This window comes from Haliotis asinina, chromosome 5, assembly GCF_037392515.1.
Source record: "Haliotis asinina isolate JCU_RB_2024 chromosome 5, JCU_Hal_asi_v2, whole genome shotgun sequence".
Taxonomy (NCBI): domain Eukaryota; kingdom Metazoa; phylum Mollusca; class Gastropoda; order Lepetellida; family Haliotidae; genus Haliotis; species Haliotis asinina.
The window spans coordinates 23982995-24002596 of record NC_090284.1 but is presented as its reverse complement, the minus strand read 5'-3'; the positions used below and the strand labels follow the sequence as shown (position 1 = coordinate 24002596).

General features: G+C 42.7%; 1 protein-coding gene across 3 annotated transcripts in view; it reads right to left on the bottom strand.

The window, feature by feature from the left end:
• LOC137285288 (uncharacterized) overlaps positions 1-19050 on the bottom strand; it is a 55930-nt gene extending 36880 nt beyond the window's left edge. For 2 of the 3 annotated variants that reach the window (XM_067817617.1, XM_067817618.1), the window contains exons 1-2: positions 14755-14857; positions 10403-10540 (exon numbers count right to left, since the gene is read on the bottom strand). In XM_067817617.1, the coding sequence (XP_067673718.1) occupies positions 10403-10540; positions 14755-14784 (168 nt within the window). In that variant the 5' untranslated portion in view covers positions 14785-14857. Of the gene's footprint in view, positions 1-10402; positions 10541-14754; positions 14858-19040 lie in introns of those variants that run through there. The other variant, XM_067817619.1, reaches the window with a different exon arrangement.
• Positions 19051-19602: the final 552 nt, after the last annotated feature.

Below are 19602 nucleotides of genomic sequence, written 5' to 3'. Positions count from 1 at the left end.
AGTCGCCTTGCAAAGTCGGCAAGCATGGCCGTGGGTTGCTGAGGAATATTCTACCCCGGATCTTCACCAGTCGGGTGGAAAAGGAATTAATATGGACTGTGACAACTTTTTCTTCTCCTGTAGATGTCCATTAAGTTATCGTTGAAACTAACACTCACTGCCTTAGAGACTTGCGCAAGTCTAGGAAAACGTGTAAATCTCTCAATGCATAAACATTACACGGGTCAAGGTCTTAATGCGTTTTAAGCGAGCAAATTCACCTTGCCATGCACACAACCCCATTCAGCACCTGGTGATTCTCTTGGCGTTGAGTAAAGGTGGTATTTCAATCACGGTATCCAGTAATGGACGAATGGTTCTTCGCAACACCGCCAGGTCTCGGTGACCGCTGTGCAGGAATTCAAATTGGTACTTTCGCCCTTAATTAGTTACTTAGTTTGGCTCCTATCCTGACTTGAGAACAATTTACAACTCCTGGCGCGGTTTCAATACGCAGAACTTATGGAAAGATAGGTGGATGGTGGATGGATGGACGGATGGAAGCGAGCATTGTGAACGTAGGTTAATGCATTCAATAAAACATCCTCAACAATCTACTCTCTGCTCAGTATGGGTTTCATTTATACTCATGGGTTTCCTTGGCTCGTGGTTTTAACCTGCTATTCCGGGAATATTTCTACATACTTGTTTTTGCTTCCTGTTAAAGTTTTAAAGAGTATGGTTTCACATTTGCCATCAGTCGGTATATCTTGAAGACAAGATAAATTATTGATTTTTTTAAAAATTGAACACTTATCCTTATTCAAGAAGTATGAATATTGATAACCGGACCGTGGCCTCTTGATGTCCCAGTGCACTTCAGGGTGGGGTTTGGATAGTTTTACACTAGCGCTTTGTTTCTGAATATGTGTAATTTTAGAATATGTGATTCTAAAGTTTGTGAGAAATTTCGGTTTGGTGCAGAATAAGGTGTGTAGACAAACATACAGGATGTTATATCCTGACTCTACATGTAGGATTACTGAATAAACACATTTACAGTATGTCTTCAGGAATACCCTTAAACCATTACGATACACGTGTCTAAACATTGCAACTCTCGTAATGTGGTAATCAGTTTGTAAATACAACCCTGAGGCATGCACGTGGAGGTCGTGTTGAACATGTAACCTGATAGCCCCCACCCCCACACCTTGAATGGACCGACGGACCACAACACCGGCCATTACCGTAATACATCAAAATGAAACACTACAAACAGTGCAGAGAAACAGGAATACAAGCATCCAGTTTTTACTAGATTCACAGTTTCGTTCAGAGTAATCCAAGATTTATTACATAAAATACTAGATAAGAATTAGTACTTTCATATGTAACCGACTTGTGCATGTATAGAAAGTGAATGACTGTGTGAGTTTAGTTTTAAGCCGCACGCAGCAATATTCCATCTATATGACTGCGGCCTGAAATAATCGAGTGTGGGCAAGCGACCCAGTGATCAACGGCATGAGCATTGATCTACGCTACAGTGACATGTGGCAACGAAGTAAGGAGCCTGACCACCCGGCCCCTTAAAACATGAGTTGCTTAAGGCCCGGATCTAACCGGATTCTACCCCGGATCTTCACACGAGTACATATGTACAAAGAAAAATACAATGCAGAATTCAAAATATCCTGTTCGTTTTACAGAGGTCAGTGTAATGGGACTCTGACTGTAATGGAAACGGAAAAGCCAAGTGGAAAATTTGTTGAAACATATGTAAAACAAACCACATCCGTATTTGAAGGGGAGTCCAGATGTCTTTTTTCAGGAAATACGGTACTTGAGTGCGGTCAGTTGGTTCGAGAGAAGTGTTATAAATGAGCCCCTTTGATATCTGTGAGTGTTAATTATGTCCAAACAGACGCTAAGTGGACGGTAGCGGCCATCTCTAAACCGTATGACGTGGTGCATATAGTCAGCTGTAGCGCTGATACGGCCAATACTGCCGATGGGGAAATATAAGCCAATATCAGACCATATGTAACCACGTGGTAGAAATGTGTTAACGTTCTTATCAAACATTACAAAACATATTATTTATACGAACTTAAGCAGCCATTTCTCTCTGACGTTTTGATGAATAGTTGTAAAGGACATATGATATATATATATATATATGGACCACGAGATGATTAGAAACAAGTTAATCCGGTATCCAACAGGTCAATGACAACTCCGAGCGTTCCAGTTATTTACTACTACTACTACTACTACTACTACTACTACTACTACTACTACTACTACTACTACTACTACTACTACTGGGGCGGTGGGGTAGCCTGGTGGTTAAAGCGTTCGCTCGTCACGCCGAAGACCCGGGTTCGATTCTCCACATGGGTACAGCCCATTTTCCATTTTCTGGTGTCCCCCGCCGTGATATTGCTGGAATATTGCTCACAGTCGCGTAAAACCAAACTCACTCGCTCACTACTACTACTACTTCTACTTCTACTACTACTACTACTACTACTACTACTACTACTACTACTACTACTACTACTACTAGTGAAGGGAAGGCCGAGAACTGATCTTCAGCAACCGGTGCTTGTCGTATGAGGCGATTCAAGGGATCGGGTGGTCAGGCTGACACATGGCATTATATCGCACATGCGTAGATCGATGTTCCTGTTGTTGATCACTGGACTGTTTGGTCCAGGCTTGAAAATTTAAAGACAGCCGAACATTGCTGAGTGCGGCGTTAAACAAGAAACCAACCAACCAAACTACTACAGGGCACTAATGTCCATGCCAATATAAATACATAGTAACCGAAGGCAGATTGTTTAAAACATGAATTATGGTGAGACATTGTTGGGGTTAGCATTAAGAAGCTCTTCTGTCGAACAAGTAACTTTAAACATGGTTGGTTGATACATCTATGTCTTCCTAGCAAACAACCAATAAACAAACAAGTTCAATCACTAAAAAGACATAAAAAACAATAATTAATATTGTATTGTATAAATAAAACAACATAATAAAACATTTGAAATAAGTACATATATAATATCAGAAATCGATCTTGCCACATCAGCTTTTTCAAAGGGCTAGCATTTCTTTATCAGCGAGATAGGTTATTGCAGTGTAGCATTCGCAGTAGATTGACGAAATCCTGTTCATGTGTACTTTTATCTGTATCGACAGCCGGCCGGCCGACTAACACACTCCGACCAGGTGTTCTGGAACAGCCGGCCACAATTAGTATAGATGTGTTGCCATAGTAACAAAAGATATGCATATGAACGCCCCAGTGTCGGGCCGGGCAGGAACGGTGAGTGGCATGTGTTGCAACTGGAGGAACCAGAACGTGGAAACAACTATGGCGATGTTTCCTTATGGAATTGAAATATGACTCTCATCTGCCTTCAATGTCTGGGTTATTGCAGCCATGCAAATGGCTGAAACATAGGCTTGTATTACCCAGTATCTTCAGATGTATCTGGCATATAGGGGGTAACGTGTTTTGCAAAAGACAACAGATTGGCGGGGTACTCATTCTTAGTAGCTGGGCAGATGGCGGAACGCGGGGTCTGTGTAATGTTAGTAGTCATTCCCTACAGAAGAATGTAGACCATTAAAAGAGTTAGGCGGCAGCTGATTGCATCAACAGGTGTCGACTATAGGGAATTTCAGTTGAATATAATAGTAATGAGAGCATTACATGTCCAGTATATGTCAGTGATACATCATTTTATACCTACGAATATGTGCATCTGTGACATTACTGTACTCGTGAAAACGTTCGGGTAAAGGGTATTATATATTAAACGTTAAATTTCTGTTGACAACCATCTTGATTAGAAGCCTCAAGAATGTTTTATTAGGTAGATTCCTATTTTTCTCCCTCACCATGGCATAATCATTCTTGTTTGTTCTGTCTTAAGCCACCATTACACATGTGTGCACACTTTCTGTTGCACGGTACTTAATTTGTCATTTACAATCAGCGAAATAAGTTTTATGGCACAGACGATTTCCAAATAACCTACTAGTACATACCAAGACGTTTTTCTACTGTCCCCACTACGATGCCGATGCTCAAATGGTAAACCAAGTCTCGGCAATTCGCAATACTAGATGCGATGAATTTGAAAACCTGTATAATCTTTGGAACATTCTGTCCACTGTAAAGAATAGGTTATAATCCATTAGCCGTTACTATATTTACAGGACACGGGACACAGAAGATAGGACACACTAGATATCCGTGTGGGGGTAACTAACTTTGGGGTTACTTTTGAAGCCCTGAGCTTCTTTTTGACGCCAGTTGGCTACATTATGCGTGGTAATCTGTGGTGTGCATGGATTCGCTGCCTTCGTGGCCTAGTGGATAGAACTTCTATCCGGAGAATGCAAGGTCGCATGTGCGGTCGTCCATGCAGCAAACTAAGCGATGGAACTTGTTGTTACCCTGACTGGCACAGGCTTTAACTGTATAAAAACAAGGACCGGACGGCCTGGGGTCAGTATACTATGACCAAAAGGGGTATCCATGTTAAACAGCTGGCTAGCACAATGCAGTCAACACATTCGTACAAGTACGTCACAATAGTACAATAACTTCGATCTCGATATGAAACCTCATTTCACCCCGAATTATAGGGACGGTGGGGTAGTTTAGTGGTTAAAGCGTTCGCTCGTGAAACCGATGACCCTAGGTTGATTCCTACATTGGTACATTGTGTGAAGCTCATTTCTGGTATTCCCAGCCATGATATCGCTAGAATGTTGCTAAAAGCGGCGTAAAACCATATACCCCCCATAGCTCGGAACACAGAAAATCAACGCCATTAATTACGCATAAGAGTGTTTCTATACTATTTTGATAAAGACGTGGAAACCTTCAGATTATACATCTGCACATCTCTACCACCTTCATTACGGCCACAGTGTGTGTCATCCAGTACGACAGGTTCTGGTTGGCTGAGTTCCAGCACCACGTGATACAGACAGCGGGGCATGCGCAGAAGCAACTGTCTGTTATATCCATCAAGTGATTGAACGCCACTGCACGCGGCAGTTACAGTACAACGAATGCTGATAATCATCCTGGCTGCTATACACACTTTGGGTTTCGCGAGCTTTAGATTGACACCTAGGTCATGCTTTCAGCATATATAGTTTGGAATCCATTTAGGTTATCTGAAGATACTTTCCGAGTGTGGAGCAGCATTGATGGCCCATCCGTGTTTATCAGGTGGTCTATCTCTATTACATAATGATAAGTCGGAATGTAGAGCAGTCTCATCATTCGTATTTTTGCGAAACGACACAGACTAACATCTAGCCTCAGAAAATACAAATATTTCACCGAAACATAATACAAATAGTCCACAAAAATTCTTCATTTTCAGAAACTGGTAATCTAGACTTGCCACACATTCTAGACCTAGACTTCCACTGGCAGCATTGGGTATATTTGTTTCAAGGTCTGTATAACAGGCTAGAAAAAAACCTTAACGGTACCGGAAATATGCCAGCCAAGATGGATGCGGTCTACTGTGGAGTTTCAGAATTGCTGTCCGTTACCTGTAAGGATCCGCTGTTTTCGTTAGGGCCACACCATTCCATATTTTTAAAACAACCCAAACTGGCATCATCACTCCAGTGAAAAAAATGACATCTTAACTCGTCATCTACATCTCTAACATTTATAAGACCAAATATGCGTACTCATCTATTTTTTTCATATATGATGGAAATATTCCACAGACCATGTACAAACATATCATATAGTTTCATTTGACTCTTCTGACCTTTATCGATATTTGTGCTTTGCGCCTGTTGGCCTGTGTTTGGGTGATAATCGAGGCTTTTTTTCTGGCGTTGAGGTGGAATAACACTATTATTACATTTTAACATGAATATTAGTAAACAAATAGACATATTTGGGTGATTATCTGTGGGTGTGCACGTCACTTTATATACTTCCTAAGATAACTCGGCAGCTAATACTGTAATATTAGAGGTATGGGCCACATTTCACTGCCTTAAGTAGTTTGATTAAAGCCCCCCCCCCCCCCCCCCCCCCCCCCCCGACTGAGCGCTCAGCATCCTGTGATACTTCCTACACAAAGTGAATATACCTCAGATATAGCGGATACGATGGTTTCGCTTGAAACTCGGAATAAATTCCATTCCGGCTTTTATCAATCACCAGATAGTGTCATGGCCACCTGCGAGGATCTTGCCTAACATGTGGTTACGGAACCGATGCCAAGGGTGAAGCACACTTTAAGCCCTAAAAGATAAAAAGCACTACGGTTATAAAGAGGAATCCAATTCAGTCCTATGTTCTTGTCATAAGTGCTTGCCTGGAGTTAAATTTGCGCCTGGAAATCCAAAAATAACTTTTGAAAAAACACATGAACGAAACCGCGATATGTGTCGGTATGTTTAGATGTGTTAAGAAATAAGCAGGCATAATAGAGGAAGTACCTTTCGTCTTTCAAAGATATGTTCACATTTTGCAGCTTACGCTAGCTCTGACAGCCTCTCTATATTCATATTTCGAATATCCGTGAAGTCACGATGACATACTGTAAACGCGTTAGGGACAGCCCTTTGTACGTAACAGTGTTCAGGAGACAGGCTACAACCATTTCACAAGCACTCTACCCTTGTCCTGTGGCCATCGCCACACGACTGGCCTCTCCGTTTCTATTGATGTTGCAGATGGAGGACGATAACGTACACATTGTTATAACTAGGCGACATCATATTACATAATACATAGGTTTGGTTGACGTCAGTTAAAATATGAGAGAAATGCATCAGCCCCATATATAATGTACAAAAGTCATCAAAGAAACCTCGACAAAACCCTATCCACACCCATCAGAAATCTCTGCTAAAAGCAGCGTCCATTGTACAAATGTGACAATATCATGTGTAGATATTAGCTTCAACAATATTACAACTGTACGATGTTGTTTGTAAACAAATCGAGTCAGGACCAGATAATCCAGCGATTGATGTACTGATCTTCAGCAACTCACCACAGATATTTTAAGTCCGCGTCGACTCATTCTGCGTCTGTCGTGATACCAATCAATGTTACCATGTCCTTGAAGAAGCCTGGTCGAAGAGTCCGCGGGGAACTTGAAACGTTTGACCAAATGGACTGGAGATCTCCGAGGATGGGATATAATTCAGCGATCGAAATAGTTGGACGTAACCGAAATCATCTTCGAAAGAACGAGTGACAGGTCTCCATGCACCAGTGCCAGACTGTCATTGCTTTGGCATTAGGTACTGGCGAGTATCCAACGACAAATGGATTAGTCAGACTTGAGGCATATCCTCCCAGAATGTGCATAATCTCGGTCTTGTTCTGTTAACAACTGGTGTCGTTGTATGTATGTCCCAGCAGAGTACAACACTGAGACAGTACTGGGCTAATGCACTATACAGATGCATGTTAGTCCCTGGCACAGACTTGAAAGGAGCCGTGACACTAATGGGCGGGTATGTTGGCTCTGAACGTTGCTTATGTATATATATATGTACGTACTGAGTTCAAGCACGGGTAAGTAGGCAAATACGGTGGACAGGGATACTGAGTCCACATAACTGCTGGTCCTAAGGTCCGTGACCAGCAGAGGCCAGTGACTGAGGATGAGACGTGTACTAAGTCGACATAGATGTTAATCCTAATTCTCGTGGACAGCAGAAACAGCAGAGGTCAGTGACTGATGATGAGACGTTTATTAAGTCGCCAGAGACGCTGGTTCTAAGGCTCGTGACCAGCAGAAACAGTAGAGGCTAGTGACTGAGGACGAGAGGCTTTACTGAGTCGACATAACTTCCATGGCTTGAAGTCAGTGTCCAAGGAGACAGTTTCAACTTGACCGTATCAACACCTGGATACTTGCCAAGGCTGCTTGGAGAAGATGGAATATGAATTCAATAATTCCGCCAAAACAATTAAAAATTACCACACATCACCAATGTCCAACAACAATTATGTTTTTACGTCAAACAGACAACCCACCCTCCCTACAAAGGCATTCGATACGTTAATATGGAGTTAGTACAATGTCTACATGTCCACATAGGCCTGGGTAAACCCAACATATGAACTAACATCTGTTGTAACATGACCTTAAGTTGTACGATTCGAAACTTAGGTCACCGTTAAAGTCATTGTTGGCGTTTGTTAAACCTTGACACAAATGATGTCAGGATCAAATTCAGTGTGGCATGATTAAAGTGTGTGTAAATTAGGAATCCTGTTTTTTAAACGAATTGGTGTATGTATCGGGGCTGCTGTGTATGTAGTGGTATATCAAGTTTTGTCACGATAGCTTTACAATAACCCAGTCTTGGGCGGCAAAATCAGTGTTTGACAGCAGTGTCAGGATCTACAGTCACATGTTGAGAATACCAAGGTTCGTTGTTCGATACCCAGAAGCTGAAATCTGTATATACTTGATCAGCTAATAAAGCATGATCTGATAAGGTCCTACCTACACTAATACTCCACACCCACTAACGCTCTACACCCCTTAACTGTCCACACCATCTATAACGCTCCACACCACATCACATCAGGCACAATTCACACTGTCCCAGTGTGTTCAGCTTGTTGATTGTAACAGCTGATAAAACACATGTCGTAAACACGATATGTCAATGATGTTTTGCTCGGAGGCGATCCAGCTTATTGTTTTGTATTCTGCACATCATATTTCGGCATTTCAACATCTTCGAGTTAAGAGGCATTTAAAAACAAATCTAACTGTATCTTGCATATCAACTAGAAATGCCCAGAACGCTAAAGGTTTCAGAATTTCATATCCATATTCATGCAGCGGCTGAGTTGTAGCAGCCATGTACGTTTTCAGGTTCAGTTAACAGTCGTCGGTACCACGCTGCCCAAAGAGCGCAACAGTTGCCGCGAGGGAAAACTCTCAACATGCCTTCCTTGGGGATGTGATTCATGTATCGGTTACTATATATTCGTCATCTTGTCGGTTTCAGCACATAATCAATTTACACCAACCATTGATACGACTCTAAAATACTGGTGTCTCTATATAGGCAACGACGATGATGATGGTGGAGGTGGACAACAGCGACGATGATCATTTTGGTGCTGCTGCTGCTGAAGACGATGATGACGACGGTGATGGCGGTGGTAGTAATATGACATGCGCTAACATTATATAACTGTACTTTCGCTCTGCATTAATACTTCTTGTTTCGAAATTCGCTCAATGTCTAATCTACACCTTCACCAGGTGCTTCGGTGTTACAAACAACACAGATCAAGTCAAACACTTCTATGTCTGAACAGTTCAGGTCAAACACTTCTATGTCTGAACACAAGAATCTGTAACCCTGCGAACATAACAGTTGTCACTAAGCACCCAGCCTCTTTGGGGAACAGCCCTCGCATTTCACCTTTACCACCTCAGAGTAAATTACATAACCCCCACAGGTCAACAATCCTATTTTTTCCGACCCCCTCCGCCACCGGCAGCGCACGGGGAGCCGCAGTGCTATTGCATGTAGATACAAGACCTGTAATAGATGGTATCCCTATCAATAACTTAAACTCACCAGCCACTTGTTTACTTTGAGACTATTTTCGTCATCGCAGACATCAGAGCCAGGGAATTTGTTGTGGAGGAAACCGAAATGTGGGGGCGTGAAAACATTCCTTGTCTCGTCCCACTTTCAAGGCTTTGAGAATATTAATGAAATCTTTTCAGAACAATGTTCTAGTGTTAACTTTAAACTGGCACAGGTTATGGGGATGTTACGGCGCCAAGTATAAATGCCCCCTTATCGTTATCGGTCATGGGTTACGCTTATTCCAGATTATGTTTCCCTGCTATGGGACCCCCTCGCTACTTCTCACTCCAACTACAGAGGCAAGAATTCGAGGAAGGCGAGCGACAGACGCTGCCTATAGGTATCCGGTTACCCCTCGCGGTGCACTTGAAGCTGTCAAAGTTTAATCACTTAATTTTACCTGGGAGGAGAGGAAATTGTTATATACTGTGCATGAAGTAGATTCTTAGCTCTTCTACTTTTGAGAGGCTGATTACTAACAACGACCTAGACGAGATCGTATATCATATATGTAACTGAAATACGATATGACGGGAGTTTTCCGGTATCTCTTCTTCAGAGGCGATGAGCACAAAATAATGCGAAAGACAGACAGAATATAAACCTGTGTTTTGACCATACACCGTATCGTGTTTCAATCGTGTTTAGAAATCTTGACTTTGTTCACCCAAGAGTTTACAGAAACAGTAAAACATGTTTAGACAGACATGCGTAATGAGAGGCGTCAGGGGTTAGTTCGAGAGAGATGTTGAGAGAGAGAGTCTTGGGTGGGACTTACCCTTTGAATAGCCAGTGATTGTCCAAACTCCCGACCCCCTTGAAGTCGGAACCCCCAAGGGACATTGGGTCCCGACCGTTGTAGCCATATTGTCTCCATGACGGAACCGCTCCCCTCTCCAAGCCGGCTGTTCGGCCGCTGAAAGTAAGATGGTAGCCAGTGTTAAACTGACGAAACGAAGAGGTGCAGGCAGAAGATGCTCCTCTGTCTAAATATAGATGAGCCGGTTTCCATGGAAACTCTTGCCGTGTACTTACCTCTGATGCGTTTAAGCTTAATTTCCTTATTTACTAGTTCACCATTTAGCAGCACCGTTGTTTAAACCACTGCGTCGTAATACATTGAACGTCAATGATGTCACTTCCTTTAAGCCAAAGTCTATGATAAAGCTACAAAATGCTCCGATATTATGAACAGCACTTCATTTGTTCTGTAGACGTGCTAACTGCATCCGTTTAAAAACATTTTGATAACAGATCCTCGGGCTATCGTTCACAGCCTGTTTGTCTTACGTAACTCCCATCTCTCAATCAGCACACTGTTCTGCAGTCATTCCACAGTCTTTCGCCAGAGCAGACTCATTTCAAACGCGGCTTTACACACGACGAGGTTACTGGCAGCAGAAGGTTGTGAAACACAAAACAATAACTGTCGATTTCACTCTTTTGCAGTCCTTAGCACCATATTAAGAAGACAATAGTGTGTAGGGTTCCTCGGTGTAAGAACAGAATATATACAATAGCGACTGAGGTCCAGGATTTAAAAATACAATGGCTATGACACGACCGTTTGGCACCTGGTGTAGAATGTTTAGGATCTATCACTGTGTTGTTATGTACAAGAAGGCGATTGGACTCAAGTGCTTCTACTTACATTTGGTGCGGCATTTCGCACCTCCCGTTTCGTAATTCGAATTGCATTTAGAGGTGCGACGTTCAGTCAGCCGTGGAATTAATCCACGAATGATTGGGACGTGTAATTAGAACTAGCGTCCTGTTTCAAAAAGACCCTATTACCATGCATGGTGTGTCTTTGATATAGGATTTTTTTTTTCAGGGCGTGGTCATCTCACATTGTGTTTGGTCACGTACGGTAGGGTTAATCTGTAGCTTCTATAAAAAAAAACCCCCAGGATCTTCTGCTAATGCTGATTATTATATCATCATGTATTCCTAAGAGTCCTAATTTATTTATTTATTTATTTATTTATTTATTTATTTATTTATTTATTTATTTATTTATTTATTTATTTATTTATTTATTTATTTATTTATTTATTTATTTATACGTATTCTCTCAGCATTTTATTCAGCAATATTCACATATTTTCTCTCTCACCCATATCGGCATCAATAATAAGATACCATTTCTAAACCAGCGTGCACTTATGGATTTTTTCAGTGATTATATATTGTTTTACGCCGCAGTCAAAACAGTTCCAGAACTGTTGCAACGTCAGCATGAACATGAAGGTACACACCCTGATGTAAAACGATACATAGATAACACTTTCTATGATACGGGTTGGGAGGTTATCTTGCACCTACAGTGAGTTTATGAGTACTAACGATAAAACCCGTGAAGGTCCCGGTGTAGAATAGGTCTTCAGCAACCCAAGCTTGCCATAAAAGGCGACTGTGCTTGTCGTAAGAGGCAACTAACGGGATCGGGTGGTCAGGCTCGCTGACTTGGTTGACACATGTCATCGGTTCCCAGTTGCGCAGATCGATCCTCATGTTGTTGATCACTGGATTGTCTGGTCCAGACTCGATTATTTACAGACCGCCGCCATATAGCTGGAATATTGCTGAGTGCGGCGTAAAACTAAACTCACTCACTCACTAACGATAAATCGAGTTATATGTCAGTTCGCGTCAACTACAGTATATTATGTATTTGAGTGAGTAATGTTTGCGAGATATGAAATGTCAGTATGTTGTCAAAGGACACCAGCATTTTTGTTCATTGTGGGGAATAGGACCAGGATCTTTGACGAGTGGAAACCGTAGAGACCTGCACCTAGGTACGACCGAAACAGACACAATGCGTATTACTATAGTTAGCATTACTGCCCTCTATGTGTATGTTTACTCGTTTTCACTTTTAACCTTAGTAAATACTGTTTCATAACAAAAACTGTAACATCTATTAAGTGAGTGAGTGAATCAGTATGGTTTTACGCCGCTTCTTTATCTCATCATTATCATAGCTGGGGACACTATAAATGGGGTTCACACACTGTACCCATGTGGTCAATCGAATGTCCGGCTCTTGAGAGTGACGATCGGACGCTTTAATCACTAGGCTACCCCACCACCCCTAGTATTTCATAAACAAAACGGGGGCGGTGGGGTAGCCCAGTGGTTAATGTGTTCGCTCGTCACGCCGCAAACCCGGGTTTGATTCTCCACATGGGTACAATGTGTGAAACCCATTACTGGTGTCCCCGTCGTGATATTGCTGGAATGTTGTAAAAAGCGGCGTGAAACTAAAATCACATGCTAAACACAAACAGGTTAAACCAATACGACAAGGTTCAACCATTACGTTCAACGTATACATTCATCCTAGCCCCAGCAACTGATTGCCATTGATCACATATTTCACATAGCGACATGCAAGCCATGTATGTTATCAGTGCCACTGACAGGTGCACACACACACACACATTTCACTACACAAACAAATTCCTTCAACGTGTATCACTGGTACACGACGTGACGAGGTGAAACAATTTCAACAAGTGTACGCTACCTTTGTCCTGTCGCTGTCGCTGCACGGCTGACGTCTCAGGTTGTATTGTTGTTAAAGACGGAGGCCGATAAATTACATATCATTAAATCAAGGCATTATCGGGTTACATAATGATTTGGTTTGGTTGACGTCAGTTAAAATATGATTAAAACAGGTCCGAAAATATTTTGGACACTTTCGTGTAAAGTCAAATCTATGTTTCTTGTATAAAGGTAAATCCCTATTAGGACTGATGTAAAAGCTAGGTTGTTTAGATTTAACCTTTTCCATTGAACACATGCTACGTTCGCAATTTGTGAGTAACTTTATAAGTCATGAGTAAAAAAAATCAATACAACCCGTCTTGATTATCGCTGCATATTTTGTGTACGTGGGACGTATTTTGATTGACGCATAGTATCTGAATATATATTATGTTGATGACGACATTGATGACAAAAGACCCATTAATATAAGCCCATGGGAGACCAGAGATTCAGAACCTGAGGAAATCATTTAGGGCTTTAGCATTGCAGGGAGGGAGGGGCTGTGGAGAAAATACTTCAGTTCGGGGACTGTGAGGCAGACCAGGGAGGCACAGTTGTTTTACATACCAGATCAGTTATGCTGATGTCTTGTATTACCTGGTCTCTGCTTGTATTCATCCGCATGGTCCATGATCATGGCATATTTGAGTTGAGTTTAACGGCTGTGACACTAGTTTGATGAAAAATCAATACCCCCTATGAAGTAGGGCGTATATATATGCATCTCAAACAACCACTGGAATAGGTCACAGTGCCTGAACGCTAGTGTAGAACAAACCGGCGGGTTGACGTAGGTAGCAGGTCATAATTAATTTACAAGCACCAATGCATATAGTGGAACCCTGATAATCCATTTCCGTATTCTGGTTCACAAATTTCCGGAATAACCTACTACTTGTTGTTGGTCTGTGATAAGTATAATGATATAACTGATACTGATGATAGTCGTCTTAATATATTCCTCAAGGACCTAAATCTACAAATGTGCTTTGTACCTCCGATGAAACGTGACATCTGTCTGTTAGCTTTGAGATTATTGTGTGTTTTGTCAGCCATAGAAAGGGCCATATGGAAGCATATACATTTACCTTGCAAGCATGAAAAGATTCAGGTTATACACAGTTTTAATGGTGGTTCTACTACATGGCGTAATTTCGTTTGAATTTTTCTGAAAGGTTACCACATGACGAGTCGTTAGATTAAAACCAAAAGCAAACAAACGATCAAAAATTGTGCATTGTCCCAGTTGTCGTTAGATGACGGTATTGCTACCACTGTTCAAGGTATTGTCGTCAAGTTGTGATTGTGCTGTCTCTGCATACAAATTGCAGCATCACATGTACATCTACCTCAGTGACCTTATCATCTGTATAGACCAGCTTCAGTTTGACCATACTGACATTGTATTACATTTGTATCTCTACCAGACATACTACTGACTGACGGAACAAAAGTACTCACATCAGGCTTTGACACAGATAGTGTTATAAAGTATAGTTATTGCTATGTACATATACATTATTAATAAGGAATAGTTAAATCTGATAGTGGCCGGGTTAAAAGTGGACTTACCTCTAGGATATGATTCTCCGCTACTCCCATCAATAGCGTTATAAAGAGACGTCAACAACTGATGCGGGGATATGTCTATCACTCGTTGAGGAAACACACCTCAGGAATAAGAGAGGTCACGTGACCTTACCCAGGCAGTTCCGCTCCGGTGCTCACCAGGAAATAGCTCTTTAATCGGTTATTGTGAGGTTGTGCGTAAGAATGCCGCCTTCAGACACGCATTTTCCGGCGACTGTTCGACTCGGATCAAAGTTGCATGGCTTATGTGAGAGGCGACTGAGACTATAGACCCCTCTCAGCGCCGTGTGACAGTGGGTGAGACAGAGTGAGGTATTCGCCCCGGGGTTTCCCAGGGTACAACGGCAGCCCCGGTAGCGGGGGTGTCAGCTTCTCTATCACGCGGCGTAGTGGTCGAATTCCAGAATACTTTAAGTAAAGCGTGGAACTTCTACCATTGTATACTGAAGTGACTTGGGTGTTGGAATTCCTTGAAGGATAATGCTTTAATACCCTGTCTTAACTTGGCTCGGATTTTAGCCGAAAAGTAAATAGTTATTATAGATATGATCTTTGAGATTTATATGTTTGGGTGAGAGGTATACGCTGTTCAATTTACAGTTGATCTAATTTAAGAATGGATCCTGTGGAGAGTGAATGATATTCACGAATAATTATTGGACGTTTGTGAGTTGGCAGTGGTTATGATCGACTAAGTGTTTAATAAGATAGTATGGATTGTGGTCTACAATAGAAGCAATTATACCTAATTGCCTTGATCAATCTGAAACAGCTGTTGACGTAACGAGGTGGGATTAGATGTGAGAGAACACACCGATGGTCAGGGACTGGTGCGGGGTGGTTTAATTTTTGTGAATCTGAGGTTGGGGGGATGTTTGTCAGGCTGACCGCGGGCGAATGATTGTGAGTTTGAGTATTGGGATAGTGATGCTGAGGATCTCCAAATAGGTTTGTAAGGCTTAGGGTGGGGGAAGGGTGTAGGGTTGGTGTTGAGGATGGGGTGTGCTATATCTTTCTAAGGCTGCAGTGGAGTGGGGCGTGTTGGTAATGCTGTTGGTGGTGTTATGGTCGTGAAGTTGAGGGTAGGGGAATTACTTTGACGCTGATTGTGAGGGTGATGTTATGTTGACGATGTAAGGGTTTGTGAAGCTGGCTGTGGGATGGTGCTGAGATTATTTGAATGTCGGCGGTACGGGTTGGGATGGGTGGGTGGGTGGGATATGTTGATGATGCTGAGGGTGGGTTATGCTAGGGAATTAAGGGCTATGCTAATGTTGTTGAGGGTGACTTATGTGCTGGAGATGGGATATGCTGAGGGTGATGTATGTCCTAGAGATAGGGTAAACTGAGAGAGGGGTATGCTGAGGGTTAGGCAAGGTGGGGTGGGGTATGCTTTGGATGAGGATATTGCTAAGGGTGGAAAATGCCAGGAATTTTGAGGTGTGGTATGCGCAGAATGTGAATGTGCTGAAGGTGGGGTATGCTTAGGATTGTGGGTGTGCAGAGGGTGGGGTAGGCTCAAGATTGGGAGTGTGCTGAGGGTCGGGTATGCTTAAGATTGTGAGTGTGCTGAAGGCCGGGAATGCTTAGAATTGTGAGTGTGCAGAGGGTGGGGTATGCTTAGGATTGTGAGTGTGCTGAGAGTGGGGTATGCTTAGGATTGTGAGTGTGCTGAGGGTGAGGTATGCTTAGGATTGAGGGTGTACTGAGAGTGGGGTATATTTAGAATTGTGAGTGTGCTGAGGGTGGGGTATGCTTAGGATTGTGAGTGTGCTGAGGGCGGGGTATGCTTAGGATTGTGAGTGTGCTGAGGGTGGGGTATGCTTAGGATTGTGAGTGTGCTGGGAGTGAGGTATGCTTAGGATTGTGAGTGTGCTGGGAGTAAGGTATGCTTAGGATTGTGAGTGTGCTGAGTGTGGAAATGCTTGGGATTGTGAGTGTGCTGAGGGTGAGGTATGCTGAGGATTGTGAGTGTGCTGAGAGTGGGGTATATTTAGAATTGTGAGTGTGCTGAGGGTGGGGTATGCTTAGGATTGTGGGTGTGCTGAGGGCGGGGTATGCTTAGGATTGTGAGTGTGCTGAGAGTGGGGTATATTTAGAATTGTGAGTGTGCTGAGGGTGGGGTATGCTTAGGATTGTGGGTGTGCTGAGGGTGGGGTATGCTTAGGATTGTGAGTGTGCTGAGGGTGGGGTATGCTTAGGATTGTGAGTGTGCTGAGAGTGGGGTATGCTTAGGATTGTGAGTGTGCTGAGGGTCGGGTGTGCTTAGGATTGTGAGTGTGATGAGAGTGGGGTATGCTTAGGATTGTGGGTGTGCTGAGGGTCGGGTATGCTTAGGATTGTGAGTGTGCTGAGAGAGGGGTATGCTTAGGATTGTGAGTGTGCTGAGGGTGAGGTATGCTTAGGATTGTGAGTGTGATGAGAGTGGGGTATGCTTAGGATTGTGGGTGTGCTGAGGGTGAGGTATGCTTAGGATTGTGAGTGTGCTGAGGGCTGAGGGTGGAATATGCTTAGGATTGTGAGTGCGCTGAGAGAGGGGTATGCTTAGAATTGTGAGTGTGCTGAGGGTGAGGTATGCTTAGGATTGTGAGTGTGATGAGAGTGGGGTATGCTTAGGATTGTGAGTGTGCTGAGGGTGAGGTATGCTGAGGATTGTGAGTGTGCTGAGTGCTGAGGGTGGAATATGCTTAGGATTGTGAGTGCGCTGAGGGCGGGGTATGCTTAGAATTGTGAGTGTGCAGAGGGTGGGGTAGGCTCAGGATTGGGAGTGTGCTGAGGGTCGGGTATGCTTAGGATTGTGAGTGTGGTGAGAGTGGGGTATGCTTAGGATTGTGGGTGTGCTGAGGGTGAGGTATGCTCAGGATTGTGAGTGTGCTAAGGGTGGAATATGATTTGGATTGTGAGTATGTTGAGGAGGGAATATGCTTGGGATTCTGAGTGTGCTGAGAGTGGGTTATACTTAGGATTGTGAGTGTGCTGAGGGTGAGGTATGCTTAGGATTGTGGGTGTGCTGAGAGTGGGGTATACTTAGAATTGTGAGTGTGCTGAGAATGGGGTAGGCTCAAGATTGTGAGTGTTCATTATATTACTGTTTTTCACCATAAACTTTTTCCAGTAAAATTTGTTCATTTCAGAGACTAGTTATTAGTCTATTGGGGGTGTTGCAGATGGGAGTATGTGGTGATGCCAAGGATGGGACGGTGTTAGGTGTAACATGTCTTGTACCTATCTCAAGGCGGCCTAGTGGTTAAAGCACTCGCTCGTCACGCCGAATATAGACCCGTGAAAGTCCGGGGTAGAATTGCCATTATGCTTGTCGCTGACTTGGCTGACACGTCACATTATGCAATTTGTGAGATCGATGCTCATGCTGTTAATCACTGGATTTACTGCTCCAGTCTCATGTATTCACAAACCAACGTTATGTATCTGGAATATTGCAGAGTGCGGCGTAAAACTAATTTCACTTACGCCGAATATCCAGGTTCGATTCCCAACATGGGTACAATGTACGTAGCTCATATCTGGTTCCCCTGTCGTGATATTGCTGCAGGTGACGTAAAAGCAAACTCACTCACCCACAGTAACCTTTATAATGGTAGGAACTAAGGCTATTTCGGTTTTACCAACACACCTGCTAACGTTATATTAAATTACATGTACTCATGTTCAACAAGGCCTTTTCCTTAAAAGGCGTAAAATGCAGGTTAACGAAAAATACATTGTTAATCCAACGTAGTATTTTGTCATTTCGCACGACATTATTTATAAAGGTGAATGACATCCCACCTAAGGATTAACATTTTACTTTCATGACACTTAAAGTGTGTTAATCATTCAGGAAAGTCAAACGTTACACCCTCCTACATTTGCCGGATTTTCATAAAAGGTCAAATCACTTACACCCGGGGGTGAAAAAGTTGCGCTCTGTCAATAAAGGACCTCATCGAAAACTAATTTATCCCATTAATGGATATGTGACTCTCGTACTTATTCAGTCACAGGTGTTAAACGACGCGAGACAGTTGATAGTGGTCACTGAAGCATGCTGGGACTCAAGTGACGTCATCAAGACTCATGAAAGTGAAACCCTACCACCCACACTATAGGGTGCCACTGCGCATGTGTTAATATTACCCGAGGTCGCCGAGTGCACATTCCGGTGTGACATCGATGGCCCGAGGTCACAGGGTCACGATCATATTATGTCTGTTGGCAGGAGTGAGTAGTTTTTATTTTCTCTCACAAAGAGAATAATTAGCTTTAACTGACAGTGTATGATTCACTTGTTGCACTTTTTCGCGTGGTCTTTACAAGTCAGTAATGGCTGACACTTAATATTGATTGAGTGTGTGACAGATCTTTCACTTTCTGTTTCGCTTGTAAGATAAGCTAAATAATGGAATTGACTAACCTGGCATTCGTTGATATGTGACGCATTGATTAGTCACGAACATTGATGCAATGTGTACATTCAGTCACCATAGGCGGGGTGGAGTCGTAAACACGTGTACCTCACCTAACAGCACACACGACATACTCGTACTCTTTTCATTAATCTTTTGCCAGAATATATAAATAATATTTAAAGAATACCAGTATTTTAATATGTTTTCACCTTCTAAGTAAACCGATGTCTATATATCATATCATATCATGCCTATCTGCAGGTCTAACCATCGTGGAACTAGGTATGATAATAATTCTGATAACATCAGTGACACAATTAATGGTAGCAATCCCTTCATCATAATAGCATTGAGACCATAACACCAGTATTTACGATGATCCGTAAGTTTCCCGACTTATCTTCACCTTAATTGTATCAGA